Raw genomic sequence first — 27,751 nt, forward strand, 5'->3', positions numbered from 1 at the left:
ACAAAGAATATGTTTTCTGAGTGATCCCATATGTGCATATGGAGCTCTGCTCAGCTTGACACTTTGTTCCTCCCACATCCAATACTGTCTGTGGACCCTTTTTAAGACTCATGATCCTAGGACTCATAAAATGAGCCCGCAATAAATTAGTGCCTATAAAAATGTTCCTTCAAAATGGAAACGCCTGGTTCCGCTCATAGGCCTCTTTGTGTGTAAAACCAATTTATGATTAACGGCTCTTGAGGTCTTTTTTTTACTTGGAATTGATGGAACTCTGATAATCATTTCCTTCAAAATGTTTAACTATTGGCTTGCTGCATTCAAGGGCACTGTCCAAGTAGTGGAGTAAGCAGGAAGATACACATAGTCATTTTGAAAATTATATATTTATGGTGCCGTTGTTGCCAGCAATCTGGCTTATATCACAGCCCATTCATATTTGGTTTTGCACAAAATAAGCTGGAAGAAATGTTGCCAAAAGAAGCTTCCCACAGAAGGCAGAGAAAAGGAGTTAAGAATTGAAAAAGAAATCAAAAATGTTACTGCCCATAGAGCTGGACGCTGATTACAGGTCATGGATTAGCCAGTTTCCCTGGAATATTGGTGCAGAAATGACATTCTTGCCAATTTGCTTTAGTGATATAATGCATTTTATTAACTAAAAAGGAAAAGTTGTGATGTGATGTGACTTTGTTGCACACGAAGCCAACATATTTTGTTTTTTCAGTTAGTCATTCTTTGTATCTTGCATTTCTGGAATCCACCCCTCTCCCCCTCCCAATAACAATGAAGTGAGATCTGCGCTCCTGGAAGACCTGCTGAGAGTGTAGTATCTTTCTTTTGAAGCTTTTGTGACTTTCAAAAAACCTTTCTGCTATATGCTTCTCTTCTATATTGTCAGAATTGTTTTGTCAGTAGATGATGTAACTGTACAGTTACTTCATATGTTGGAAAGCAATTTACGCTATCTAGCCTACCTTGAATAACATTAAAGTTTGTGCAAAACTTAAATGAATTTCTGTCCATTTGATAAAATGATCTTAGGTTTAACACTAGAATAAATGTCCATGGACTTGCTTGTATTTGGACTCTTTTATAAATAGGGTATTCTGGGAGCTGCAGTTCAGGCTATCAAAGGCATTTTGTAATGCAAACATGGTACTAGTCATATTCCAACGGAACTGCATGGTTTTTTTTCCAGACAATGTTTGAATATCAACAAATAATACTTTTTAAAAGAGTAACAGAAGTGAACACTATTACTTAATCTAATTTTGCTTGGTCAAGTTTTGCAGACCACATAACAAGACCTTCGACTTCGTCTTCCCAGTGTTCTTCATTTTTGCTTTTTTCCATCTTCTTAGATCCCACGGAAGATTCTTTTGGAGGTGCTTCTAGATAGTAGAAGTAATACAAAGTTAAAAACATGAATACACGAATGATAGTACCTGTACAATCATACAGACACACAACACATTAAATTGTGTATGTGTGAATGCGAGTGTGTGTGTGTGTGAGGCCTTTTTATAGCATTTGCAAGATTTACTCTATAGAAAAGTAAGTTTGTATGTTAGCATTTATAGCCAAGTGACATAGCTAACTATTAGAAAACTAATATGCATTCCCCCACCCTACTTCCAAGTAGGCTTTCCAAGATCCCATGATCACACTGAAATCTGATTAAGAAGTGGTAAATTTTGATGATATAATATGCTTTTTAAATAAAATATCTCACCTAATAAGTACATTGGTAGACATAATAGCACTATTTGGAATAAATAAAATAAAACAAAACTGTAGCCCAAAACCCAACAATCTCTCCAAAGAGAGATGAAACCCATGGCCGCATGGTCTAGTGATCAGTTCTACATGTTCTGCAGTCTTCAGACTATGATTAGATAAATAAATAAAAAACCAGATTCCCCCAGATTGAAACATTATTGTGTTTTCGATACGTTATTTTATATTTTTAGGGCAGTACTAAAAATGATCAGGAAGAATTCTAATGACTTCACAAGGCTAATTATTACAGCCATAGAAAAAATCATCAGTAAAAGAAATTACTGATTTATTAAGTTATATTGACATTCATTTGCGCACTTGGCTGAGATAACATATAACAGCTGTATTTCTGCAATATGTCCTATCTTAGGAATAGGACTGTTGGCTTCTGAGTACCCAGAAACCAATAGTGACATTTGTGGTTGTCAAAAAAATCAGAATAGTAGTTATGCCATTTTAAATTAACTAATTAATTAATCAGAATAGATGCTGATAATCAGAATAGATTCTGATTAATATGAAGGGACCTTGGAGGTCTTCTAGTCCAATCCCCTGCTCATGCAGGAGACCCTATACCCAGGGGCCAGATGCATTACGTGCTGCCCATGCCCACGCCATGACCATGCCCGGTTTAGCGAAGGGGGGTTGAAATCCCAATGTGTCATCTGATGCCACCATGACAATGTGAGTTTGACACCCTTCCCTATACCATTTCAAACAAGTGACTGTCCAGTCTCTTCTTAAAAACCTCCAGTTATGAAACACCAACAACTTCTGATGGCAATTGGTTAATTGTCCCCACTATTAGAAGCTTCTACTAAATTCCAGGTTGCTTCTTACCTTGATTAGTTTGGATCCATTGTTTCTTGTCCTGCCTACAGGTGCTTTGGTAAATAAGTTGACACCCACCCCCCTCTTTGTGGTAACCTGTCAAATACTGGAATGCTGCTATCATGTCACCCTTAACATTGCTGTCATGTCATTTGATGTAGCTTTCATGGTGACATGTTGACCCATCCCACCACACCTATGGAAGTCCCTGGAAGTGACATTTGGCCTAACAAGTTGCAAATGGCAATTAACCTCACCCTCTATCTTAACACAAGAGCCTGAAGACCTGGCTGTGATGATCGGCCTCAGGACCAAATGGGGGAGTTCCCCACAGGACATGCTGCTAGATTGATAGCAGACTCCCCCTCACCCTTCTTGCTCTCCGCTCTCCACCCACTCATCTTTTTGGTTATCATATTGATGTATTTAATCTCATTGTGTTCCTTTATCATTGTTTATTTTATTGTTCTATTATTTTACTTAAGTTTACATGCCTGTCAGTTTTCTTCCTTTATATAATTATAAACTGCCTACAGTATCACTACAGTGAAATAAGTGACAAATAAATTTAACAAATAAATGAACGAAATAAAGATGGACCATTTCTTTTCCTGCTCAGCTCAAAGTGAGTAATAGTTTCACAGCATGATTTTTGAACGGTATCTCCCCTTGAATCTGTCTGTTTAATCCATTTACTGTTCAATCTATTTATTGCAGAAATTCTGCAACATGGATTCATGTAGAGCTAGGGCATTCCCAGGGGCTGGGTTCCTATACAAAGAGTAATGGTCAGATAATAAATGGTAACTTTCATTCTCAAATGAATTTATATTCCACAGATATCATGATTTTATTTTCATTATATTGCTGCTTTAACACCTATATTGTAAAGCTTTGCTTTTCAATGATCACAGTATTGTTTTAACTGCTGCTGTTGGTTACCCTGAGCACACTAGATGAAAAATGCATTATTGAATTGCACCTAAATAAAATTTCATAGGTACTGTATACGGTATAAAATAGGATAAAGAGCATGATACTCTTGCTTTTCTTGATTTACATGTAGTCCTTGACTTACAACAGTTCATTTAGTGACTGTTTGAAGTTACAACAGCACTGAAAAAGTGACATGACCATTTTTCACATTTATGACTATTGCAGCATCCCCATGGTCACATGATTTACATTTAGATGCTTGACAACTGACTCACATTTATGGCAGTTGTAGTGTCCCAGGTTTAAGTGATCACTTCTTGTGATCTTCTGACAAGCAAAGTCAATGGGGAAGCCAGATTCACTTAACAGCCATGTTACCAATTTAACAACTGCAGTGATTTACTTAACAAAAAATCTTTAAATGGGGCAAAACTCCCTTAACAAATTTCTCACTTAGCAACATAAATTTTGGACGCAATTGTGGTCTTAAGTTGAGGTCTACCTGTATTATAGTCAGAAGGATCAAAGCAAAACCATGAACTCCATTTTGGCTTAAGATGCCAGTAGTATTTACATATTATTAAACATGAATTATTAAAATAAATATGTTGAGGTGATTTGATCAGGTGGAGAGAGTGAATTAGGATCAAATCATGAAATAAATTTATGGAAGAAAAGAAAATTATTTAGAAGGAAGAACAAGGTTAAAAATTTGCAGTTGGATAAAGCTGAGAGAGCTAAAGAGAAGGCAATATATGATGTGGTATATGGAGGTTGGGGATACAAGGATGATTTGCAAGATGGGGAGAGGAACAGTGAATGAATTTGGTTTAAAATCGATTTAGCTATGTTCCTTTTTCTTATGCCTTGCCTTTAATTTTTTTCAGCTGATTATATATTACTCTTTTTCGATGCTCATTGTAGTTGTTGCTTATTCCCAAAGGGAACAGTGTAGTAATATATTGTTTGAATAAATAAAAAGTATAACTTGGTAATTGGGTTGAAATGAATTACTGATAGAAGATATCATTCAAACTGTATTTTAATCTCTTTTCATTTTTACAATCACAAAATATTTTTCAATACATGGAGACACACAAGCATACAAAAATTTGATACACAATATATATATATATATATATATATATATATATATATATATATATATATATATATATATATATATATGTAGGTCTCTAGTTGTTCGGGTTTTCTCCCGCGTAGAGTTGGAGATGTCTTGGTGACGTTTCGACGAAGTCTCATTCGTCATCTTCAGGCTGCTTCAGGCTACTTCAAGCCTGAAGCAGCCTGAAGCAGCCTGAAGCAGCCTGAAGATGACGAATGAGACTTCGTCGAAACGTCGCCAAGACATCTCCAACTCTACGCGGGAGAAAACCCGAACTAGAGACTTACATACTAACACCCGCAAAAACCTCAGAAAACATATACATACATACATACATACATACATATATATATATATATATATATATATATATATATATATATATATCAGGGGTGGGTTTCTCGCCCCGTTCCAACCGGTTCGGTTGGAACGGGGCCGGCGGCGTCCTCGTGCACACGTGCAGTGCACGCATGCATACTAGCGTCTGTGCGATGCTCCAGCTGCTCCTGGAGCATCGCGCAGGCACTGTATGCGTCCTACGCATGCATGGAAGCGCAGAACTCGACAAAACCGGGTAAGGAACGTGGGCGGGAGGGTGGGCCCTTCGCCGTTCCCAGAAGTTAACCAGTTGAAACCCACCCCTGATATATATATATACATATATACATATATATATATATACATATATACATATATACATATATACATATATACATATATACATATATACATATATACATATATACATATATACATATATACATATATACATATATACATATATACATATATACATATATACATATATACATATATACATATATACATATATACATATATACATATATACATATATACATATATACATATATACATATATACATATACATATATACATATATACATATATACATATATACATATATACATATATACATATATACATATATACATATATACATATATACATATATACATATATACATATATACATATATACATATATATATATATATATATATATATATATATATATATATATTTGTTGGTGTGTAGAGAAAAACTGCAAGCTTGTCACAAAATCAGTTCTCCTGTCTTACCTGAATCTGGGATAATGCACTTGCCTCCCAAGTTTTCTAACATTATCTGTTTCTTCTGTTTTTCAATGCAATCAGAGACAATAATGTTATGTCTGAAATTAAAACACAAGAAGATTGGTATAACTTCAGAATATAGCAGAAATATAAGCTTATTTACTAGATATTCAGGAATAAAACCAACCTTATGAATAGCTTTCACACAGGAAAAAATATTTCAGAATGCAGAAATGAAGAAGCTGGAGACTTGTTTTGCAACATATTTTACGCACCAATTAGGAAATTTTAATTTTAAAAAACTTAAGAGAAAAAAATACCCCTCACAATAACCCATATTCTTAGAGACTTTCATTTTGGATGTACAATACTTGAGTGTGCCTTAGCACCTTGGAGCCATACGTGGTAGGAAAGGACTGTGATAATAGTTGAATTCTATTTTAATCTACTCACACTTTATAATTCTATGCCTAATGTTAATCTTTATGTATTCTCAATAACACATTAAAACCTTTAAAATGCTTTTGTATGAAATCATGCTAGAAAGAATCATGTGTCTCTAACAATTTTATTGAAATTATAAAACAGGCAGTGACATTTTAATAATTTGAGACACAGTTTATAGAAAGCAAAATTGATTGGGGTTATTATAATTCCCCATTTATTACCAGAGTTTATTTCTGACAAAAAACAGGACGAAGCCCTAGGAAGGGCTATTTTACACATTCCTTGAGGGGCTTAATAGTTAAGGCGCTGGACTAGGATTTAAGAGACCTGGTTCAAAACTACCCTCAAGACACAGCATACTTTGAGCCAATTGCTATCATCATGCTGCTGTTGCTGAAGGAATCAAATTGTACTGGAAACGCTACATATATTGCTTTCAGAAAAGAAACAGTTCCCATAGGAATAATCACAATTTAATTAGGGTACAAACAATTATGGCAGGAGTGGGTAACTATGGTAATTTTATGAGCTCTGGACTTCAACTCCCAGAATTCCTGAGCCAGCATGGAATTCTGGGAATTGAAGTCCACAGGTTGCAAAGTTTCCCTAGCTAAAGACCACTGGATTATGGAAATGGAAAGAAAAAAGTTTGCTAAATATTGCATCATATCTTTACTGAGCACTCCATTAATAACACATCCCTGCCTGTTCTCTCTTACTTTTCACACAAACAGAAACTCTTGGTTCACTTCAGTTATCTTTCTTCCGAGGTACCTTCCTCAATGTAATTTGCTAGTGTCAAACTATGTAGATAATTTCAAAATACCTTAATTTTATTTTCTAATAGCAAAATATAAATAATGACAGCATCAACAGAAAAAATGATATTATGAAGAAAGAAAAACCTAGATATATGATAGCGATTAAAATACATATGACAAAAACCTCATAGAAAAGGAATACATACTAAAAAGAGACAAAAAACCCATATTGTAATTACAGACAGCAACATAACATTTAACAGCAATAGCACTTAAACTAGATTCCCCAACCTTTCTGGCTTTGCGGACTGGGGGTGGGGGGAGAGGTGATGGTTTTGTGCAAACCGCTTTCATCCTGCAATAATATCTGTAACACTGTCAAATATCCAGATTTTCCTATCCCAGGTCCTATCCTTACCATGGTAAGGACTCGATAGTTAGACAAAAATCTGAACATCTGGCTGACTGTGCAATGATTAACAACAACAACAACAACAACAACAACAAGCCAAATTGACAAATTTGCCATCAGATAATTGCAAAAGGCAGCTTTACTGAGAACAGCTTCCATCCTGCGATGATACCTGTAACACAAGCAAACATCCACACCTGCTTATCCCAGGTCCTTGGTAAAGACTCGATAGGTAGACAAAATGCCAAACCCAGTCTGAACATCTGGGTGACTGTGCAATTATCAATAATAAGTTGCCAAAACCACACATTGGAAGCTTTGCCAGAAGTTTGGGTTCGAATGCAGCAAAAATTACTGGGAACACCAAATTGACAAAGTTCTTGAAAAATGAACAGGTCAAGATCCTGTGGGACTTTTGAATCCAAATAGACAGACATCTGGCCCACAACACACCTAACATCACTATTGTGGAAAAGAAAAAGTCTGGTTCACTGATATTGCAATACCAGGTGATATACAAATTGAAGAGAAACAACTAGAAAAAAATAATGAAATACCACAATCTGCAAATTGAAGTTGAGCGATTGTGGAGGAAGAAGTCAATGATTGTACCATATGAGCCCTTGGAGCAATACCCAAAGGGTTGCCTAGATACATGGACATTTTGGACTTATCAGACCTGAACATTCTGACTTTGCAAAAAAACTACCTTACTTGGAACTGCCTACAAAACACAAAACTGGAATACCAAATCTCAAGCCAACATGGCAAGGTAAACCATCTACTATACATGGATGGCTTTAAAATGTATGTGAAAAGCCCCACTGAACTTAAATCAATACTCAAAACAGTTCAACTATTCAGAAGTGACATCAAAATGAATTTTGGACTTGAAAAATGTGCTATATTATCCATGCAGCGAGGAAAAATGGAAAAAACAGAAGGAATAGAACTGGGAAATGGAAATATAGTGAAAGCATTAGCAAAGGATGATGGGTACAAGTACATAGGCATTGGAAGCAGATAACAACTTGAATGGAAAAGTCAAAGAGTCAACCCAAAAGGAATACATCAGGAGGGTCTGCAAAATATTAAAATCAAAGCTGAATGCTGGAAACATAATTAAAGCCATAAATACATGGGCAGTTCCAGTGATATGCTACTCAGCTGGAATCATCCTGGACTTTGGCTGAACTGGAAAACTTTGACTGGAAAACATGCAAACTTTTGAATATGTACCACGCTTTACATCCATGAAGTGACGTTGACAGGTTGTACCTGCCAAGAAAAATAGGGGGCAGGGGGCTATTGCAAATCCATCAAACTGTAGAAAAAGAAAAATGAAGTTTGAATGATTATGTGAACCAAAGTAAAGAAAAATTGCTGCAGGCTGTGAAAAAGGTGAACAGCATAAAAACAACAGAAACAAAGGCAGAATATAAGGAAAAACAGCTGGGTGACAGATTAAATAGATGGAAAACCAAAGCTTTGCATGGACAGCACTTGAAAAACATTGAAGGAAAATGTGATGACAACTTGACATGGACATGGCTTAAGATGGGAACCATCAAGAAAGAAATGGAAGGTTTAATACTGGCTGCTCAACAACAAGAACTGGCTGACCAACCACACTCAACGTGTACTCCTCAATGGAACTGCATCTTCATGGAAGGAAGTATGCAGTGGAGTACCCCAAGGCTCTGTTTTGGGCCCAGTACTCTTCAACATCTTCATCAATGATTTGGATGAGGGAATAAATGGGGAACTCATCAAATTTACAGATGACACCAAGCTGGCAGGAATAGCTAACACTCCAGAAGATAGGCTAAAGATACAGAAGGATCTTGACAAACTTGAACATTGGGCACTATCTAATAAAATGCAATGCAATGGTGAAAAGAGTAAGGTTCTACATTTAGGCAAGAAAAACGAAATGCACAGTTACAGTATAGGTAGTACCTTGCTCAACAGTAGTAACTGTGAAAGGGATCTTGGAGTCCTAGTGAACAACCATTTAAATATGAGCTAGCAATGTGCAGCAGCTGCCAAAAAAGCCAACACAGTTCTAGGCTTCATAAACAGAGGATAGAATCAAGATCATGTGAAGTGTTAATACCACTTTATAATGCCTTCGTAAGGCCATACTTGGAATACTGCATTCAGTTTTGGTCACCACGATGTAGAAAAGATGTGGAAACTCTAGAAAGAGTGTAGAGAAGAGCAATAAAGATGATTAGAGGACTGGAGACTAAAACATATGAAGAACGGTTGCATGAACTGGGTATGTCTAGTTTAATAGAAAGAAGGACTAGTGGAGACATGATAGCAGTGTTCCAATATCTCAGGGGTTGCCACAAAGAAGAGGGAGTCAAAATATTTTCCAAGGCACCTGAGGGTAGAACAAGAAGCAATGGGTGGAAACTAATCAAGGAGAGAAGCAATTTAGAACTGAGGAGAAATTTCCTGACAGTTAGAACAATTAATTAGTGGAACAGCTTGCCTCCAGAAGTTGTGAATGCCCCAACACTGGAAGTCTTTAAGAAGATGTTGGATAGCCATTTGTCTGAAATGATATAGGGTTTCCTGCCTAGGCAGGGGGTTGGACTAGAAGACTTTGAAGGTCCCTTGCAACTCTGCTATTGTATTGTATTGTAACAAGCACTACAAACTAATGCCATGAAAGTGAAGATACAAATATCCACTAACAACCCAAACTGCTGATTTTGCAATAACAAAGTTGAAACTGTTTCACATTTAATATGTGAATGCAGCGAAATCGCACAAACTGATTCCAAAGCTAGACACAACCGAGTTGCTAAATTAATCCACTGGTCATTATGTAAAAAATATGATTTTCCTGGATCCAGAAAGTCATGAGAACATAAAGTGGAAAAAGTTATTGAAAATGAGAAGGTGAAGATATTGTGGTACTTTCTAATACAAACGGATCATCATTTGGAGCACAACATGCCAGATATCATGGTTGTAGAGGGCCGAAGTATACAGTTTATTGATATTGCTGTTCCTGGAAATGTCAGAGTCGAAGAAAAAGAACTAGAAAAAATAATGAAATATCGCAACCATCGAAACTACAAGGCTATGGATGAAGCAGGTAACAGTGATACCCATTGTCATCGGGGCACTTGGCACCATGTCCAAGAATTTTATAAAATACATCAACAAATTGCAGCTTCATGCAATAATACCAGCGGAACTGCAAAAAACTGTGCTACTCGGAACATCTTATATTTTAAGAAGGTACTTGGCTGTTACCTAGGACACTGGCAGCAAACCGTATCAACCATTAGCACCAGTCACTGGTATTTGCAATGCATTTTTGAATGTTCAGTTGGCTGAGTTTCATGTTTAATGAATAAAGTAAATAATAATAATAATAAAAACAAATGCAAGTATTAGAAATAACAACTGAGATGGTCAAAAATCGAGTAAAAAAGGTAAAGAATTGGACATCGCCTGGAAAGGACCAATTACATGGTTTCTGGCTCAAATATCTGACCAGTTTACATGCAATATTGGCCAGGAAACTGAATGAAATTTTACAAAAGGGCCAAATTGATGAATGGTTGACAACTGGAAAAACATACTTGATTCAGAAAGATGCAACTAAAGGAACAACACCTGAAAACTACAGACCAATAACATGCTTGCCAACAACCTTCAAATTACTCACAGGCATTATTGCAGATAACATGATGGATTATTTGGAAACAAACAACATCTTGCCAGTAGAGCAAAAAGGCAACAAAAGAAGGAGCAGGGGCACAAAAGATCAGCTTCTAATTGATAAAATGATATTAGAAAATTGTAAGAACAGAAAAACGAACTTGAATATGGTCTGGATTGATTACAAAAAGGCATTTGACTCACTGCCACATAGTTGGATCATAAAATGCTTAGAAACAACTGGCATTAGCAAAAATATTACATCCTTTACTGAAAAGGCGATGAAACAGTGGAGAACTGAGTTGGCGGGAGGGAATGAGATCTATGGAATGGTTAATATCAAGCGAGGAATTTTCCAGGGTGATTCACTTTCACCTCTTCTCTTCATCATCGCAATGATCCCACTATCAGTAATCTTAAAAAAAATGAAATTAGGCTACCAAACAGCCAAAGAAGCTGAAAAAATTTTGCATTTATTATATATGGATGATTTGAAACTCTATGGAAAGTCAGAAATAGAAATCCAATCATTGACAAACACAGTCCGAGTATTCAGCACCGATATTTCAATGCAGTTTGGCATGGAAAAATGCACCACCGTATCCATAAAAAGGGGCAAAATCACTGCATGTGAGGGAATTGAAATGCCCAATGGCCAATTAATTAAATGCAAAGAAAATGAAGCCTACAAATACTTAGGCATTCTGCAGTTGGATAACATCAAGCATGGAGAAGTAAAAACTATTGTCAGGCGAGAGTACACCAAAGAGTTGGGAAATTTTGAAATCTAAATTGAATGGTGGAAATACAATCAAGGCCATAAATACCTGGGCAATACCAGTTATAAGATACACAGCTGGTATAGTTAACTGGACACAAGCTGATTTGGACCTTTTGGACCGAAAAACCAGGAAACTAATGACAATGCACTACAGTTTACATCCACGTGGTGATACTGATAGACTATATCTGCCCCGAAAATCAGGAGGCAGAGGATTATTACAAGTGAAGCAAACAGTTGAAGAAGAAAAAATGCACTGGCTGATTATTTAAAAGAAAGTCAAGAACATCTATTAATCGAAGTAAAGAACAAAAATCTACTGAAGGCCCAACAGACGAAACAAGAATACAGAAAACATGTGATAAAATCAAGAATGGAGAGTTGGCAGAACAAAGCACTGCATGGCCAATTTCTGGAAAAAATAAAAGATAAAGTGGACAGTGAACAAACTTGGTTATGGTTAACAACAGGTACATTAAAGAAAGAAACAGAGTCACTAATCCTGGCTGCGCAAGAACAAGCTATCCGCACAAATGCCATTAAGGCCAAAATTGAAAAATCCTCTGATGATGCCAAATGCAGACTTTGCAAAGAAGCTGATGAAACTGTTGATCACATACTCAGCTGCTGTAAAAAAATCGCGCAGACTGATTATAAATTGCGGCACAATTCAGTAGCACAAATGATCCATTGGAATTTGTGCAAAAATTATAATATTAAAACAGCAACAAACTGGTGGGAACATCAGCCTGAAAAAGTCACCGAAAATCAGATGGTCAAGATCTTGTGGGATTTCCGTATACAAACCAACAAAATACTGGCGCATAATACACCAGACATCACACTGGTTGAGAAAAATAAGGTCACAATCATAGACATCGCAATACCAGGTGATAGCAGGGTTGCCGAGAAGGAACATGAAAAAATCGCAAGATACCAGGACTTAAAAATCGAAATTCAACGACTATGGCACAAACCAGCAGTGATAATTCCAGTGGTAATTGGCACACTGGGTGCTATTCCAAAAGCATTGGAATTACATTTAAAACAGTTAAAAATTGACAAAATCACCATCAGTCAAATGCAAAAAGCCGCACTACTTGGAACTGCACGCATATTACGAAAATACGTTATGACGTCCTAGGCCCCTGGGTGGGGCCCGACTAGTAACCAATGCCAAATCCGGCGAAACAACTGGACGCTGTGATACAATTGTATAATAATAATAATAATAATAATAATAATAATAATAATAATAATAATCCGTATAATAAATCGCCTTTGATCTTCTAGTCAGGCGAGAGTATAATAATAATAATGAACATAACAGGCCGGATATCACAATTGTTGAAAACTGAAGGGTACAATTTATTGATATTGCTATACCAGGAGACGCCAGAGTTGAAGCAAAAGAACTAGAAAAAATAACGAAATATTGTGACTTGGCCATTGAAATTACATGATTATGGATGTAACATGTGACAGTGATACTCATTGTCATTGGAGCACTTGGCACCATGCCCAAGAATTTTATAAAATACATCAAGAAATTGCAGCTTCCTGCAATAACACCAGCGAAACTGCACAAAACTGCACTATTTGAAACATCATGCATTTTAAGAAGATACTTGGTCGATACCAAGTATAAATGTTCAGTTGGCTAAGTTTCATGTTTAATGAATAAAGGTATAATAATAATAACAATAACAACAACAGTAGTAGTAGTAGTAGTAGCAGCAGCAGCAGCAACAAATAGGCCCCAAAAGGAAAATATTCTTATTCCAAAAGAATATAGATGTTAAAATAAAAAAGGCAATTACAGAATTGAAAATCTGATAATTAAAGCCACTATAGTCCTAAGAATAATTTATCTGGTAGTAATGGATAAATTAACTACATGGAAGTAAAAACTCACTTCTTTATAGTCAAAATAATAGAGTCCTGTTTGTTAAGAAATTGGGAAAAAGAAATGAAATGAGGTAAATAGCTTTTTTTAAAATATCACTATATAGTCCTTGTTTAATGACTTTATAGAGACTATATATCAATGGTTGATCAGCAACCATTTGAAATAAGGAAAATAGAATCAGTTAAATCTGCCAAAAGCATTCATGCAAAATGTCAAATAAATTCAAATGATATTACCCAGATGTCATAGGAGGGACAGCAGAAAAAAACAAATGTTAAGGATTGGTTGTTAACTGAAAAAAATCATTGTGTAGTATTTTGGTGTCTAATTAAATTTACTGAGTCCAGGAAAAGACATATATAGTGCCAACAAACCACAGATTTTATGAGAACACTAATAGCTGGTGATCGCTTGAAAGATTTTTGAAGCTTTTCAGACCATTCCAAAAAGTAGTGTAAAATCAGAAGGTGTTATCTCCATAGTAGTGTGAAATTAACTTTAATTGTTATTGCAAGAAATCTTGACATATCCTGCCTTTACTGATGGAGAGAAAGACAAAAAAACAGACAGTGTGGGGTAGTGGTTAAAGTATTGGCTGAGGAAGGGAGAGACCCAAGTTCAAATCTATCCTAAACACCAAAGCTCCTTGATTAACTTTCGGCCAGAGTAGTTATGTGCGTTAAACAGGAAATTGTGTGAACAACTTGGACTCTTGAACAAACAGTGAGATATAAATTTAACAAATCACAGGAAATTAAAAAAAGGTTATATAAAGGCAGGATATATCATTTTAGAAACATCACTCTTTTTCTGCTATGTGCTCCTCTAAGCTTCTGGAATTGTCTCATAGAAGCATGCTAGCATGATTAACAGAAATTCCATTGCAGAATTTCTAGCACAATAATGCTATATGTTTATATGAAAGTCCCCTAATTTAGAAGCACTCCAACCAATATTGTTGAAACTTTTGCTGCAAGTCCTTTATTCAGTTTCCAATGTTCTAACACAAGGGTGAGCAACCATGGCAACTTTACAAACCTGTGGACTTCAACTCCTAGAATTCCAGAGCCAGCCATGGCTATAAAATTATCATAATTGCCCTCTCCTGTTCTAATATGACTAGAATTTAGCTGCATTTTCCAGGGAGCTGAATTAGCGCTTTGTTGTTTTAGATTGGGAAATATTATCTCACTTTACTAGTTAGATTGGCTTCCAATCTAAGAAGACAAATTAACGATGATTTGGCATAATGTGGTCTCACTCTGTCACAGCACTACCTGTTTTGGGACTTTGATAAAACCCTGCTGAATTAAAGATTTAGGATGTAGTTATCCAAAATGTCACACTCCAGATTTCACCTCTCTTTTTAAAATCACACTTGTTTCTCCTCCATGGACTATCCCCAAATATTTGTTTAACATCTTATATGCCCCATATATACTACTATTTACTTGGGACCCATTTGGGGTGCTACTTATTAGCACAATAACTTACAGATACATAAGCTTCCCACATGAAAGCTAAATTTGTTTCTGTTCAGACTCAAAAGTAGAATCTATTTCATTATTAAAATGTCCATGCTACACCCAGTAGTAATCAAGTTTAATATTTCCAAATATTGTGACCAGGAGACCATTGTTGTTTTCCTGGGTAACCATCCTTCATAAACTTCTAAGAAGATTGCTAAATTCTTAACAATTGCCATATCTGTTAGAAACCATCTGGTTTCTTCATGCTATTAATTATTAGCTGCTCATTATTTTAGGATTTTTCACAATTAAACAAAAAGATGGCTTCACAAAACAGTTCGACAAGTATTGAAGTTGATGAAGCATCCGGTTATGAAGCATGTGACTAAGATAGAGTAATTTGAGAGATTGTCTGCAAGAAATGTAATACCAGTGTAATAGGAAGTCAGTGTCTGAGTTTGCCTTATTGGGTGACATGATACAGTATATAGAGAAACAAGTTTTTAAAAATTTAGTCAATCTTCTATTCAGGATATTTACTGTTCATTTTGCCATTACTACATATTCTCCAAGTTTGATTCCCCAACCTCATAGTGTTGATAAGTGTCCATTTTGCAATGTTGGACCAAATTTGTGCTTGCAAGCCATCAATAACTTAATAAATTCTACAATCAAAGTGCATATAACACTTTCAAAAGGCCAAATATACATAGACTTGTAACTAAATTCATTCTATAGCTACTTTCTATGATATAGGACTAGAGTCCCCATCCTCCAGTCCACGGCCCAGTGCTGGGCCACAGCCTGTTTGGAACTGTGTTGCGGAAGTGTTGGTAAGTGCATGTGCACAGACAAAACTGTATCTGTGGAAGCAGCACTTGTGAAACCATCTCCTCTTCCCCCCACTGCCACCACCATCCCCGCCTGCGCCAGTCCATTGAGTTGGAATGGTTGGGGACAGCTGATATAGGGTTTTGATGCTACTTATTATTTTCAAGATATTTAAGTATCTTTAGAAGAGTAATGAATTACTGTCAATGATTATACTCTATCTTGGAAGTGGGAACTGTTTTATTGATTATAAACAGGTTATTAAATTTTATAGGATTATGCATATGTTTTATTTATTTAGAGATATTAACTTCCATTCAGTATAGTTGCAGTAGAAATGAAGAATGTACATTTCATAAGAAAGCCAATTTGTTTACAAACCTTGGCTTAATTACAGCTTTTTATCGCAAAGATTCAGATAAGCACTGCTCTTGGAAGTGTACAGTGCCTTAACTTAGCTAAATATTTGCTTTTGCTGTATGATGGGTCCACACACGTAAAACTACAATCTGTTTAGATGTAGGTATGTCTTGAGCAGTCAGTGGGGAACCTGGTTATTTGAGGAAGGAGGGAGGAAAGAAGGAAGGAATTTTACAAAAGTCTGTTTTCAACCACACGATGGCAGTAAAAGATGGGCCTTTAACTCTGTCAAAAAAAAATAGTCATTTTTTCTCAAGCTTCAATGCAATTAGTATCAAAAGTTGCATTATTTCAAAGAAAAGACAGCTTTCTCAAACAAATCATCTAACCTACTCTAGCCCTTTGCTAATTTTTTTTAAAATTAAAAATGGGAAAAAGACTTCAGAAAAGAGACTGCTAATTTTTGAAATGCTTTCTTGGCACACATATATTGTATGGCACGACATAATGAAGCAATTATCAAATACATGAAACAAAGAACTTCTGTTGAGAGAAATAAAACGAGGAAGTTGTATCCAAGGAAAATTAACCCTTTCAATAAGAGAGTCTATTCAAGAGAAAAATGAACCAATTTTGCCAATTTGTTTTTATTTGATTGAAAGCCCAAATTAGATTTTCTTAGGTGTCTGCCAGTTTGTGGCAACTGGGGTGAAATAGCCACATGTGTATGAAATAACTGGTTGCAAACTTTTTAGAATACTCTAAAATAAATTGGCTATATTGTAGTAACTTAGTATAATTATTGAGCTTCAGAGATCAATAATGCTATGATTCCAGGCACACAGAAAATGTGATGTCTGCTGTAGATGCCTACTTCTTAGACTGTCTCCTTCTTGAACTATGAGTCCTAGGCCTCATTCCATCTTCCCCAATCCCAGGGACCACATTACATTTGTTTTCTGGGAGACACTGAGGATACCTTCTCCTCATAAATATACATAAATCCCCAGTGTAGGAACATTGAGTAAGTGTGTATGTAAAGAGGAAGCTTTATGAAGGGGAAGAAAGTTGCAACACAGAGTATATACCCTCACCCTTAGCAAAAGGTTGCTAATAGGGATTAGCAAAAGGTGCAGGGATTGTACATGCCTGTTTTAAAAGATCTGAGGTGATTTCCAATTGCACTTTAAGTTGTTAATATCAAAGGCCAATTCCTATTTCTGAATCCTAATTAGGAGCCTGGATTGGCTCTTATATTCAGGTTTATAGCACACCTAAATATTTCATGTTTCATGAATTGATGTTCTGAATAGAATTATTCTTATTCTTCACAATATTTTCTGGAGTTTCTATATGAAACTCCAATATATTGTTTCTGCTTACAGTAACTATAAAGTCATAATTTTCACAAAAAAGACAGGTCCTGTGAAAGAGTAATAATTTGAATCTAAATACCTTTCACTTAATACTGTTATTTATTTATTTGGGGGTTATATATATCTGCCCACTCATTCTCAGTGACTCTGGGCAGAATACAAACAATAAAAAACCCAATATAAAAATAATAACCCCCAACCACCTGGCAGCAACAAGCAATCAAACCACCCATTTGATAAACAAACAAACAAACGAACAAATATATACATAAATAAATAATACCATTACGTGGTAGTTTAATAATCAGCAGAATTTGACTGATTGCAGCTAATGTTTAAAGGCATACATTTAGATTTTTAACGGATGATTTTTCACTTTGAAAATAAATCTAAAAAAACAAATATCAAGACCCTAAACTGGTTAAAATACTCATTAAACATCTTTCCTACCATAGTTGTACACATGCGATTTTTCATCAGATACCTACAAAATTTCATCCCAGCTTCCTCTGTTCACATTCTCTGCCATCCAGTTGTAACGATTTCCTATGTACTCCGGATCGTCAAACACTGGAAGGAGAATTCCCAGTAAATTTCAAATTGGAATGGTCACATTCCATAAAACAATGCTAACTTTCTAAAACAACAAGCATATGAATTCCTTAGTTCTTCCTGTATGACATCCAACCTGAAGGAGTCTTATAATTCACTTCAATAAGCTATAGGAAGGCCATAGATATAAAATAACATAAACAATCTTAGTGCATTGAAGTTAGTTTAATATGAGATTCAGGAATCTGTTGACTGATACTGCCAGCAAAGATAAGGCAGTTGACACATTAGGAAAAAGACCACTGATAACATGATCTTTCCCTGCAAATAAAGCATCCACCAATTCTTCATTATGTAAGAGACAGCGAAGAACAAGTATTGTTGCAAGCTAAAAATGGAATGCACAGGAAACAAAGTACCAGAATAATGTATTAAAAACATGGACAGAATGGTAGCAGAAAGCCAGGCAGTGAGGAGGGATCCAGTGGGGAACTAGCCTTGAATCCTTGTGCAGTGGCAAGGTAAACTGACCCCAGCTAGGTCCCATGGAACCTTATCTGTCTGTTCCCAAGGGAAGGCAAGCAGTCTGGGAAGATTTCCACAATAAGAAAGCCAGCTTTTTTTTTCACATGTGGATCTGGCTGCTTGTGCCCAACAGACAATACATTACAACATCCTAAATTCTTGAAAAGAGCTCGATGCGAATACCAATACCAAGTAAAGAACTGAAACTGTGATTTCACATTGATGTGTACATAATACCATGTTTCTCAGAAAATAAGACAGGGTCTTATTTTCTTTTGACCCCCCTGAAATATTGGCCTTATTTTTGGGGAGGTCTTATTATTTTTGAGGTGCAGGAGCCGGCAAGCGTGGTCATCTCATGACTGCTGCTTGTGTTGCAATAGTTTTGGGGAGGGGTTATTTTAGCGCATGTGCTCAAAAGCCCGATTAGGGGAGGACTTATTTTCAGGGAAACAAATAATATCTAATTCCATATCCCCTTTTGCCTAGTTTGATGGAATAATGGAAATTCATTCTCACATTCGCAGTAAAGTTTTATATATACTTTACATATATATTGGAACTACATTATATTTTTAATCACTCTTAAGATGTATTTCAATGTGTTTTTTGTAGTAAATGTAGACATCAAAAGCACAGCAAACTTTACTAAGAAATTAGGAGACATTCATTGTCTTCACAATTGTTACCTGGCTAATACTGTATTCAACAGGTATTTCATTAACTTAAATTGTTAAAAACCTTATCCTTCTATTATCTATTCATTTTTTAAAAATCCAAATTGTTTCACAATCCTATATGTATAATAATCAGAATACTCTGTCATCATTCAACTTAATGTATGTGTTGCTCATTTTAATTCCCTTTGTAATAAGCCTTTGGGAAAGAACCATAGCTGAATGGCAAAACACATGCTTGGAATAAGGAAGATCTTGAATCTGACTAAGAAGGCAGTTTTACTTGTGCATTCAAACTATACATATCCAGGGACCATGTGGGGGACTTAATGATGAGTTCAACTATGACAAATCAGATGCAGCCCAACTTCATGTTATAGCAAGTTATATTAAGAAAATATCACTGAACTCTGTTAAGAAGAGCAGCTCTCTCAAAGTATAATGCATATTTGCTCCATGTATCCATCATCCATTATACCCATTATATAATAAAGTCTTTAACTCACTAGTAAGTTAATGTAAAACAATGTAATTATACCCTTTGTGCAGAGACCACCTAGGATGTGTCAAATTTAATGATTCAATGTTCTGAAAATAGCACATTCCATTTTAATTAAGTTTGGAATAGTCCTTTCTGATTCTAGAATGTGATGCAGAAAAGTCAAAATTTAAAGTTGCAAGAATATTTTCTTTGTTATTTTTATGAAAAGCAAACAGACAAAGTCATCCCCTTGAAAGTGTGGTAATGGGCAGGTGCTTTCTCTTGATACTTTAAGTAGAGTTTAGCTACTGTGATTTAGCTCTGTGTGTCATTTCCACTCCTGGGCACCTGATTGTTCAGACTTTCTCTAGAATAGCTGTTTCAAACTTAGTGCCATGCTTTCTATGGTTTGTAGTAAATTTTATAGGGATTTAAGGTGTTCCACAGCAAGTCTAGGACACAGAGTCCTGTGAAGAACATGGGAAGTATTTCTTGGAGAGAAGCAACCCAACTTGGTGAGTCTTTCAACAAAAGCAAACCTTGGGGGTGGGGCTACATAGTTGGTCCTCCAAGGCTTTGTAGCACTGAGCAGTGTTGCCTTCTGAAAACACCTGTCTGCTCTCAAGATCCAACGCAGAGCACTGCTTCTGACTGTATCAGGTTCTCTTCACCTGGAAATAAGACCTAGCCAGGGAAGGAGTAGGAGGCTGGAGGAAGCAGACATGATTGCCCAATCACGACCACTCTGTCAACCAAGGAGTGGGAATTGGTGGACAACAGCCAACACTGCCAACACTCACAGAGCAAGCCCCTTGTATATAAACAGAGAACAAATTCCCACTTCCTTCTAACATTGAGGATGTTACCTAGCTGGGTAATGAAATGTCTGTAAGAAAACCACCAAACTCAGAGAGCACCAAGGACCATACATTGAGATGGTAAGCAGGCGAAATGCTGTTTCACAGCACTCCTTGGCAAATAGCTGTGTTTCATGACCAGATTTTTTTAATGTAATAAATGTATGTGTAATGGCATATCAGGAATCTTTTTCATTTTCTTATCTTTTTGACTCACTAAAACTTTTTATATCTACATATGAAAAGGCTTCAGTGTTGCATTCCTCAGTTTATTGAACTAGTCCTTGTGACATTCATGAGGATTTGAATGTGAGACCTTAGGAATATGCTGCCTTCTTTTTAAAACAACACAAGTCTGCATTTGTCCATAAGGAAAAAAAATAAGTCCCAATATATATAGCAATACTTCTATTAGCAACAACCAAAGGGTCACACAATTTTAAAGGTCCCCCCCCCCAAAAAAAATATTTCTTTCTGAAAGTCCCTATGGGTTGCAGCTTCCATACGGGAGGGGGGGGCAGGGTATTGCCATATGAAATATCCATTTAATTTATTTACATTTTGTGCAAAATCAGATTTGGTCTTTTTAATTTAAAGAAACCAAAACACCAGCTTACCTGGGTGTTTAAAATCTTCAGCTGGTCTTGATGTGGCAATTTTAAACCATGTTATAAAATATTCTTCATATGATATCGCTCTTGTCCTGAAAATATATATTTGGAAGAAAGGATGGTCTGTAACTAGCGTGTGGAAATAGTTATGGGGCAGAGATTTTTTTCTGCAGAACATTTCACCAAGAAGAAAAAAACAGAGGTTTAAAGGGTGAAACTGCTTCCAATTTCAGTATAAATGGAAGAAAATCCAATAGACTACAATGAACATAAAAAGTTTATGCTTGCCTGTTAAAATGCCAGGTTTTTGAGATGTAAAAAAACCCATAAAACTTTGTTGAAGCACCTTTTGATTTTATGGTAGCATCCAGTCCTTTGGGGTAGGAGCCCTATCAGCATGGTTTGGGAATCTTTGCCCTCTTAAGATTAAAGAGGTGTTCTACTGGTCCTTGGGGTGCTCAGATCTACAGGCATTATTTAGTTACTGCTGGATGTATTTTGTAAAAGAGATATGCTGCGGAGTTGCAGGACCAGGTATGTCAAACTAAATGAGCCAACTATTTGAGAAAGAAATCAAGGAGAACTGGGTTTATGCTTGTAATTGCTCCCCCCCCATTTCTGTGTGTATTACTGATTTCAACACATATCAATGAGACTCTGAAGAAGAAAATGTCAAGCATGCTATTGTATGAAATGACAAGATTCTGGAGCACAATCATCACATTATTCTGGCTTTGTTTGAAGTCCTTGCATTAATTTCTCTATCTTTTGCTGTTGCTGTCCTGTTCAATGTCAGCAGCAGCTCATCAAGAACTTTGTAACTTCGCCCATCTTTGAAACTATGAGAAATTGTTCTCTGCTATGAACCCTTCTTTTGCCACTGACAGCAACACTGATTGACATATTTTTACTTTCACAATGCCACCAGAATTAAAGATGTTTGGTCTCCCAGCCTATATATCACTCTAACATATATAGGTAGTCCTCTTGATCAATCAGTCACTTGCTGAGCATTTAAAGTTACAATGGCACTGAATGAAGGACTCACAACTGGTTGTCATAGATGTTGCCATTGCAGTGACCCCATGGTTACATGATTACCATTTGCAAACTCCACTGCCAGTTTCTGACAAGTGAAGTCATTGGGGAAGCCAGCAGGAAGTTGTAAACGTGACTGCAGTCATAACTGCAGGACACTGCAATCTAGTGATGACAACTGGAACTGCCACAACTGCTGTTGTAGATCATCAGTCACAGGGCAATGCACTTTATGACTGGGTCACTTAGTTAGGGTGTTGCTGATCCCAATTACCATTGTTAAACGAGGATTACGTATACCTAACCCTGCTGGTGAGATGGGCAACATATAAATGTAATAAATAAATTACATGATCAGTATAGGGCAGATTCTACAACAAAGACAAGATGTGTCTAGTTCTTCAAGACCTGCATCTGCATTTTATTTTTTCTAGTAATATTTCTGTGAGAAAAAAATCTACAGAAATGTCCTTCAATGACTGTGTCTCCATATATACTACATTACAACTTCCTTAATCCCCACTTGTTAAAGCTAGAGGTTGTACAGGTTATGAGTCTATGCGAATCAAAGTTCAATATATCTGGAAATCAACACTTTGGTGGCAGAAGTCTAAATGGATGAATATGTTATCAATTACAGCTTGTTTATAAGCAGGAGAATGGTTCAGAAATGGACTGTGAAGACAAATTAATAGGTGGTTCTATATTCTATGAAAACAGAACCACGTCAATTATAATATTTTCATATTGTGTTGGAGCTTATAAGCTATTGGTATATAATACAATGTCAGGAATGCCTAATAAGTCAGTTCTTTTGGTTAATTGTATTTGAAGAGTTTTGGAAAATGTATGCAACAGTATTTTATAAAAATCCTGCTGCTATACAGTACTTGATAATATAGTGATAATTATTGCCAACATTTCCTATGGCATACACTGTACATCAATGCTATATATATAGAAATGATACCATTCTTGTTGTAAGATGCCAGGTTTGTTATTATATAACTCTGGAAAATTAGAATACATACTTCATTGGATCACTGATATTTAATTGTTCTATTTCAAAAACTAACATCACATATAGCTTTGAAAGAGCATATAATATTGGGGAAAGTAAATTGAATATAACAACAGTTTCTTACCTATATTAAAAATGTGTTTCCTATTATACTACCTATTACTTTTTAAAATGAAATTGTAGATAATAATATTGAACATGTATATTTAAAATGTTTATAGTTCTCCTTAAGATTAAACTTGTAACCTATATTTTAGGGTTTGACTTTCTTTAAAAAAAAAAAACTTTAAAGAAGGGAAATGGTTCACCATAGTTAGATGTATTTATGTGTATGTAAATATGTGACTTATTCAAGTTAAAATGTATTTTGGAAGGCTTCTTTGATTATCAGGAAGGCCAACTGCTAAGTTACTGTTTGAGATCAGTAATATAAATCACATCTTGCCAATTCTCAAAACTGGATGCTGGGCAATTTCCACGCCTAAACAGTTTGAAGTCCAAAATGTTCATGCCCAGACTTTGTAAGCCTCATAAAATGTAATGCTTCATGTCTATTTTCCATATGATGCTAAACAGGCAAGATGAAGGAGAGACAAATTTTTTAGTGATGCCACACAATGTTTCTCCAAGCAGAATTGCTTCTGATATCTTTCTGAAGCACTAGAAGATCTTTTATTGAGCATGTTTTTTTAAAAGTTGTTCTGATAATATTTGTGACTTTGAATTAACTGCTAGAAATTTTTACTCCCAGATGAAATACTGCTTTTCAAACTTAATATAAATTATTCAATAATTCAAATAATAATTTATAGCATTACAACATTTATGAGGTTAAATGTACATTATGTCATTACCTATGCGGGGCTGGTTCTTTTGGTCCTGGGTAAAACTTGACTGACGTATCCCAATTTTTGGCAATGGCTGGACAAGAGAAGAAGTTTTAAAAATGCCTGTTTGTTGTGAATATTTTACAATCCAATACTTTTATGCAATTAAAATAACAAAGATTTAATCGAGCCATGTATAATTGCAACTAGAAGATTCCAGTGGTTTTATTACCAGTAATAAAAAAATACTTTCAAATATGAGGTGAACACTGAATTGCTACAGTTGTCACAACAGTGATAGGACTAATAACTATAAGGAGGTACAATTACAATAATCTAAATTACACAGACTCATTATGTGGAAATAATACTTTATTTGATTTTACTGGCAGGATTATTAGCAGTTCCAATTCTCATAAAACTCTGGATTTAATTCCACAATTTTGGCAGCCAAGACCTTTTATTTCTAGCTCAGCTGGGGGTTTACCCAAAAACATATATAGGACAGATAGTTTTTGACTTATGAACATAATGGAGCTTCTCCATTATTGTTGTAACTCATGAGAGCTTTAAAGTGGGTCACCCACATAACCGACCCTATTACATGGCAATCATTAAATGAACATGATAGTTGTAAAGTGAACATGGCAGTTGTAAAGCAAACACCACTATCATAAAATGAAACCATTGTTCACTGTGGGCTGTTTTTGCCAAAAACTGGAAGTAAATGCTGCTCTTCATCAAAGATACAGTATTGTTGTGGCCCAGCAGGAGCCATTGGAGCTGCAAACAGACTCCGACAGCGAGGGGCCCTATGAGTTGGCTCTGGAAGATGTGGAGGACCCTGGACAGGGTTCCAACTCCGAGCAGGGACCAGAGAGGCTGGTTGGCCACCAGGAGGTGCCTGAGGCATGGAGCAGCGGTGAAAGCCAAAGGGGGGATGCTCCTGATGTCAGGCCTTGGAGCAGTGGAGAGGAGACAAGGGAGTTGGTCCTGGATGCCCAGCAACGGCGGGCAGATCAACGCAGAGAACAACTACGCAGATACAGAAGATAATTGGACCCAGGTGGTTGTAATTAGGCTCCTCTCAAGATAGTATATAAGGAGAGACTTTGGGAGGAGGCTGTTTGCAGGATTCAACTTAATTATCAATGCTGGAGAAGCTGTTATCTGTATCTGTCGGAGTCTGAGTTGCTGCCAAGGTTCTTTATCTGTTCGTTTGTGTTTGGGCTTTCAGCTACCAAGATTTATAGTCCTGCTAATAAAGTATTATGACATTCCAGCTAAGCTTGTCTCGGCATTCGTTACTGGACGGAGGAGGAGGGTCAGAACACAGTATCATAAACAACAGTTACAGGACTGCAGGATGCTGCAAACAGCCATAAATGCAGGCTAGTTGCTGAGTGTTCAACATGCAGTTACAGAAGTGTGGGAGGGGGGAGCCATTGGAACTTTGGAATTTGCTCATAAGTAGCCATAACGTTGAACCATCGCTAAGTGTAAATCTTGGACTACCTACATGCATGTGTACATACGTACACATTTCTCTCTCTCTCTTTTCTGACTGCCTACCTTTACTTTGACCGGATGGTAAATGGTGAACCTCTGGTGTGAGATCCAATACCTCTTTGGAAGAAACTTTTATTTCACTCCTTTGTTCTACTCCTGAGTTTCAGCCATTATAATGGCTTGATTTAGCATAGCTAAAAGAATGCCAGTTGATTTAGCCTGCAATGTAATGGGCCAACTCGCCATAGCCAATTCTCCATGGCCAACTCGTTGAGTGACAATTCAACAATTAAATTTAATTATCTAAAGTCATTTTTAACAATATTTTACTTTTTGTTACTCACATTTCATTTTGTCCCTCCTTTGGTATCCTTTCTTTAAGGATACCAAAGGCTTGCGACCTCCGCACAACCTCCGTACCCTGGCAAATATGTTTTGTGAGATGAGAGATTTGCTTAGAAAGCCCATGCTCAAATTACATTGCCAATGATACTAATTAAAATTTATGACAGTGTATAAAATAGTGTTTTTTTTCCGAGAATACTATTCAAATAGTTTCTTTTAAAACTCCCCACAGTGCAGAAAGAATTTATCTATGATTAACAACAGAAAGCACAAGCATTTATTACCTTCGAGTTGCTTGCTATTTGTAACACACTGTACAACTTTTTCTCTGTAGAGGGGATAATTGTTTTTCAGCATTTGAGCTGCCTCCAGGTTCACGGCATTGTTCAGAACAGGATTGGACAACAAAACCTGCATGAAAATACATGCATGCATCAATCGGAAAAACTTGCAACCACAATAGGGGTCAAAATTTCCATCGCTAAGCAAGGCAGTTCTTTAGTGAGTTTTGCCCCACTTAATGGCCTTTTTTGCCACAGGTGTTAAGTGAATCTTGCTTCCTCATTGACTTTGTTTGTTGGAAGCCAGCTGAGAGATTACAGAGGGTGATCGCATCACTTGGGAACAGGGCAACTGTCACAAATACATGCCTGTTGCCAAACATCCAGATTTTGATCATGTGACCATGGGGATGCTGCAACAGTTGTCAGTTGTGTGAAAACTGTTCATCATGCAGTCGTTTTCAATGGTGTTGTAATTTCGAATGGTCACTAAATGAATTTTTTTAAAGTCAAAGAGTACCTGAAATTAAACACTATTTACAATAATTGGCTTTGTTGGATTAGCCATGGCAGTTAGAAGGCATGAATCATGCTCTGTGTTTTCATAGAATAGAAAACTTACAGAAGGTTGATACTTTTCTTTCTACTCTAACTGACTGAGTGGCAGACACAAATTGTGAATATATGGGGAACACGGAGAAACCAGCATTTCTTCTTTTTTGGATGCATTCAGTTCAGAATGGAATACTGGACTACTAGTAAAAAATTCTTTTACTAATTTGGAAGGAGGTTAATGTAAAAAACAATATTTAAAAGCTCCACACATTCATTTCTGAAGGAAGGATGGAAATATTTGTAATAATTTCTTGAGTACCCAGGAGGGAAAGAAACCATCTCTTCTAGTTATGATTCAAACAGTGATAGCAGCTCAAAGAAAATTATTTTTTAATGCAATGGTAGTCCTTCATTATTTCACCAAGGGACGTTGGACACTCCCATTTTCCCAACATATACCAAAGCAGATCATAGAAGGGTAGGAGTTAAAATTATGCAACAATTTAAATAAAGTTTTTAACACTAGAAGACAGTCCCCTATAGTGCTTTATATTTATTACTCAAGAAAAAAGAAAAGAAAAAAAAAACCTGAAACAGCTGTGCCCCTTGTTGGATAGACCTCCTTCATGCTAACAACAAATATGATCTTCAAGATAGGAAAACATGGCATTAG

General features: G+C 36.2%; 1 protein-coding gene across 1 annotated transcript in view; it reads right to left on the reverse strand.

Annotated features, from left to right (window-relative positions):
- Nucleotides 1–1,263: 1,263 nt before the first annotated feature.
- UBE2U (ubiquitin conjugating enzyme E2 U) overlaps nucleotides 1,264–27,751 on the reverse strand; it is a 32,511-nt gene continuing 6,023 nt past the window's right edge. The window contains exons 5-10 of the mRNA XM_032217814.1: nucleotides 26,527–26,653; nucleotides 24,416–24,482; nucleotides 21,509–21,594; nucleotides 18,288–18,369; nucleotides 5,776–5,867; nucleotides 1,264–1,448 (exon numbers count right to left, since the gene is read on the reverse strand). Coding sequence (XP_032073705.1) covers nucleotides 1,264–1,448; nucleotides 5,776–5,867; nucleotides 18,288–18,369; nucleotides 21,509–21,594; nucleotides 24,416–24,482; nucleotides 26,527–26,653 — 639 coding nt within the window. The remainder of the gene's footprint in view (nucleotides 1,449–5,775; nucleotides 5,868–18,287; nucleotides 18,370–21,508; nucleotides 21,595–24,415; nucleotides 24,483–26,526; nucleotides 26,654–27,751) is intronic.

Source organism: Thamnophis elegans, chromosome 5, assembly GCF_009769535.1.
Source record: "Thamnophis elegans isolate rThaEle1 chromosome 5, rThaEle1.pri, whole genome shotgun sequence".
Lineage (NCBI taxonomy): Eukaryota > Metazoa > Chordata > Lepidosauria > Squamata > Colubridae > Thamnophis > Thamnophis elegans.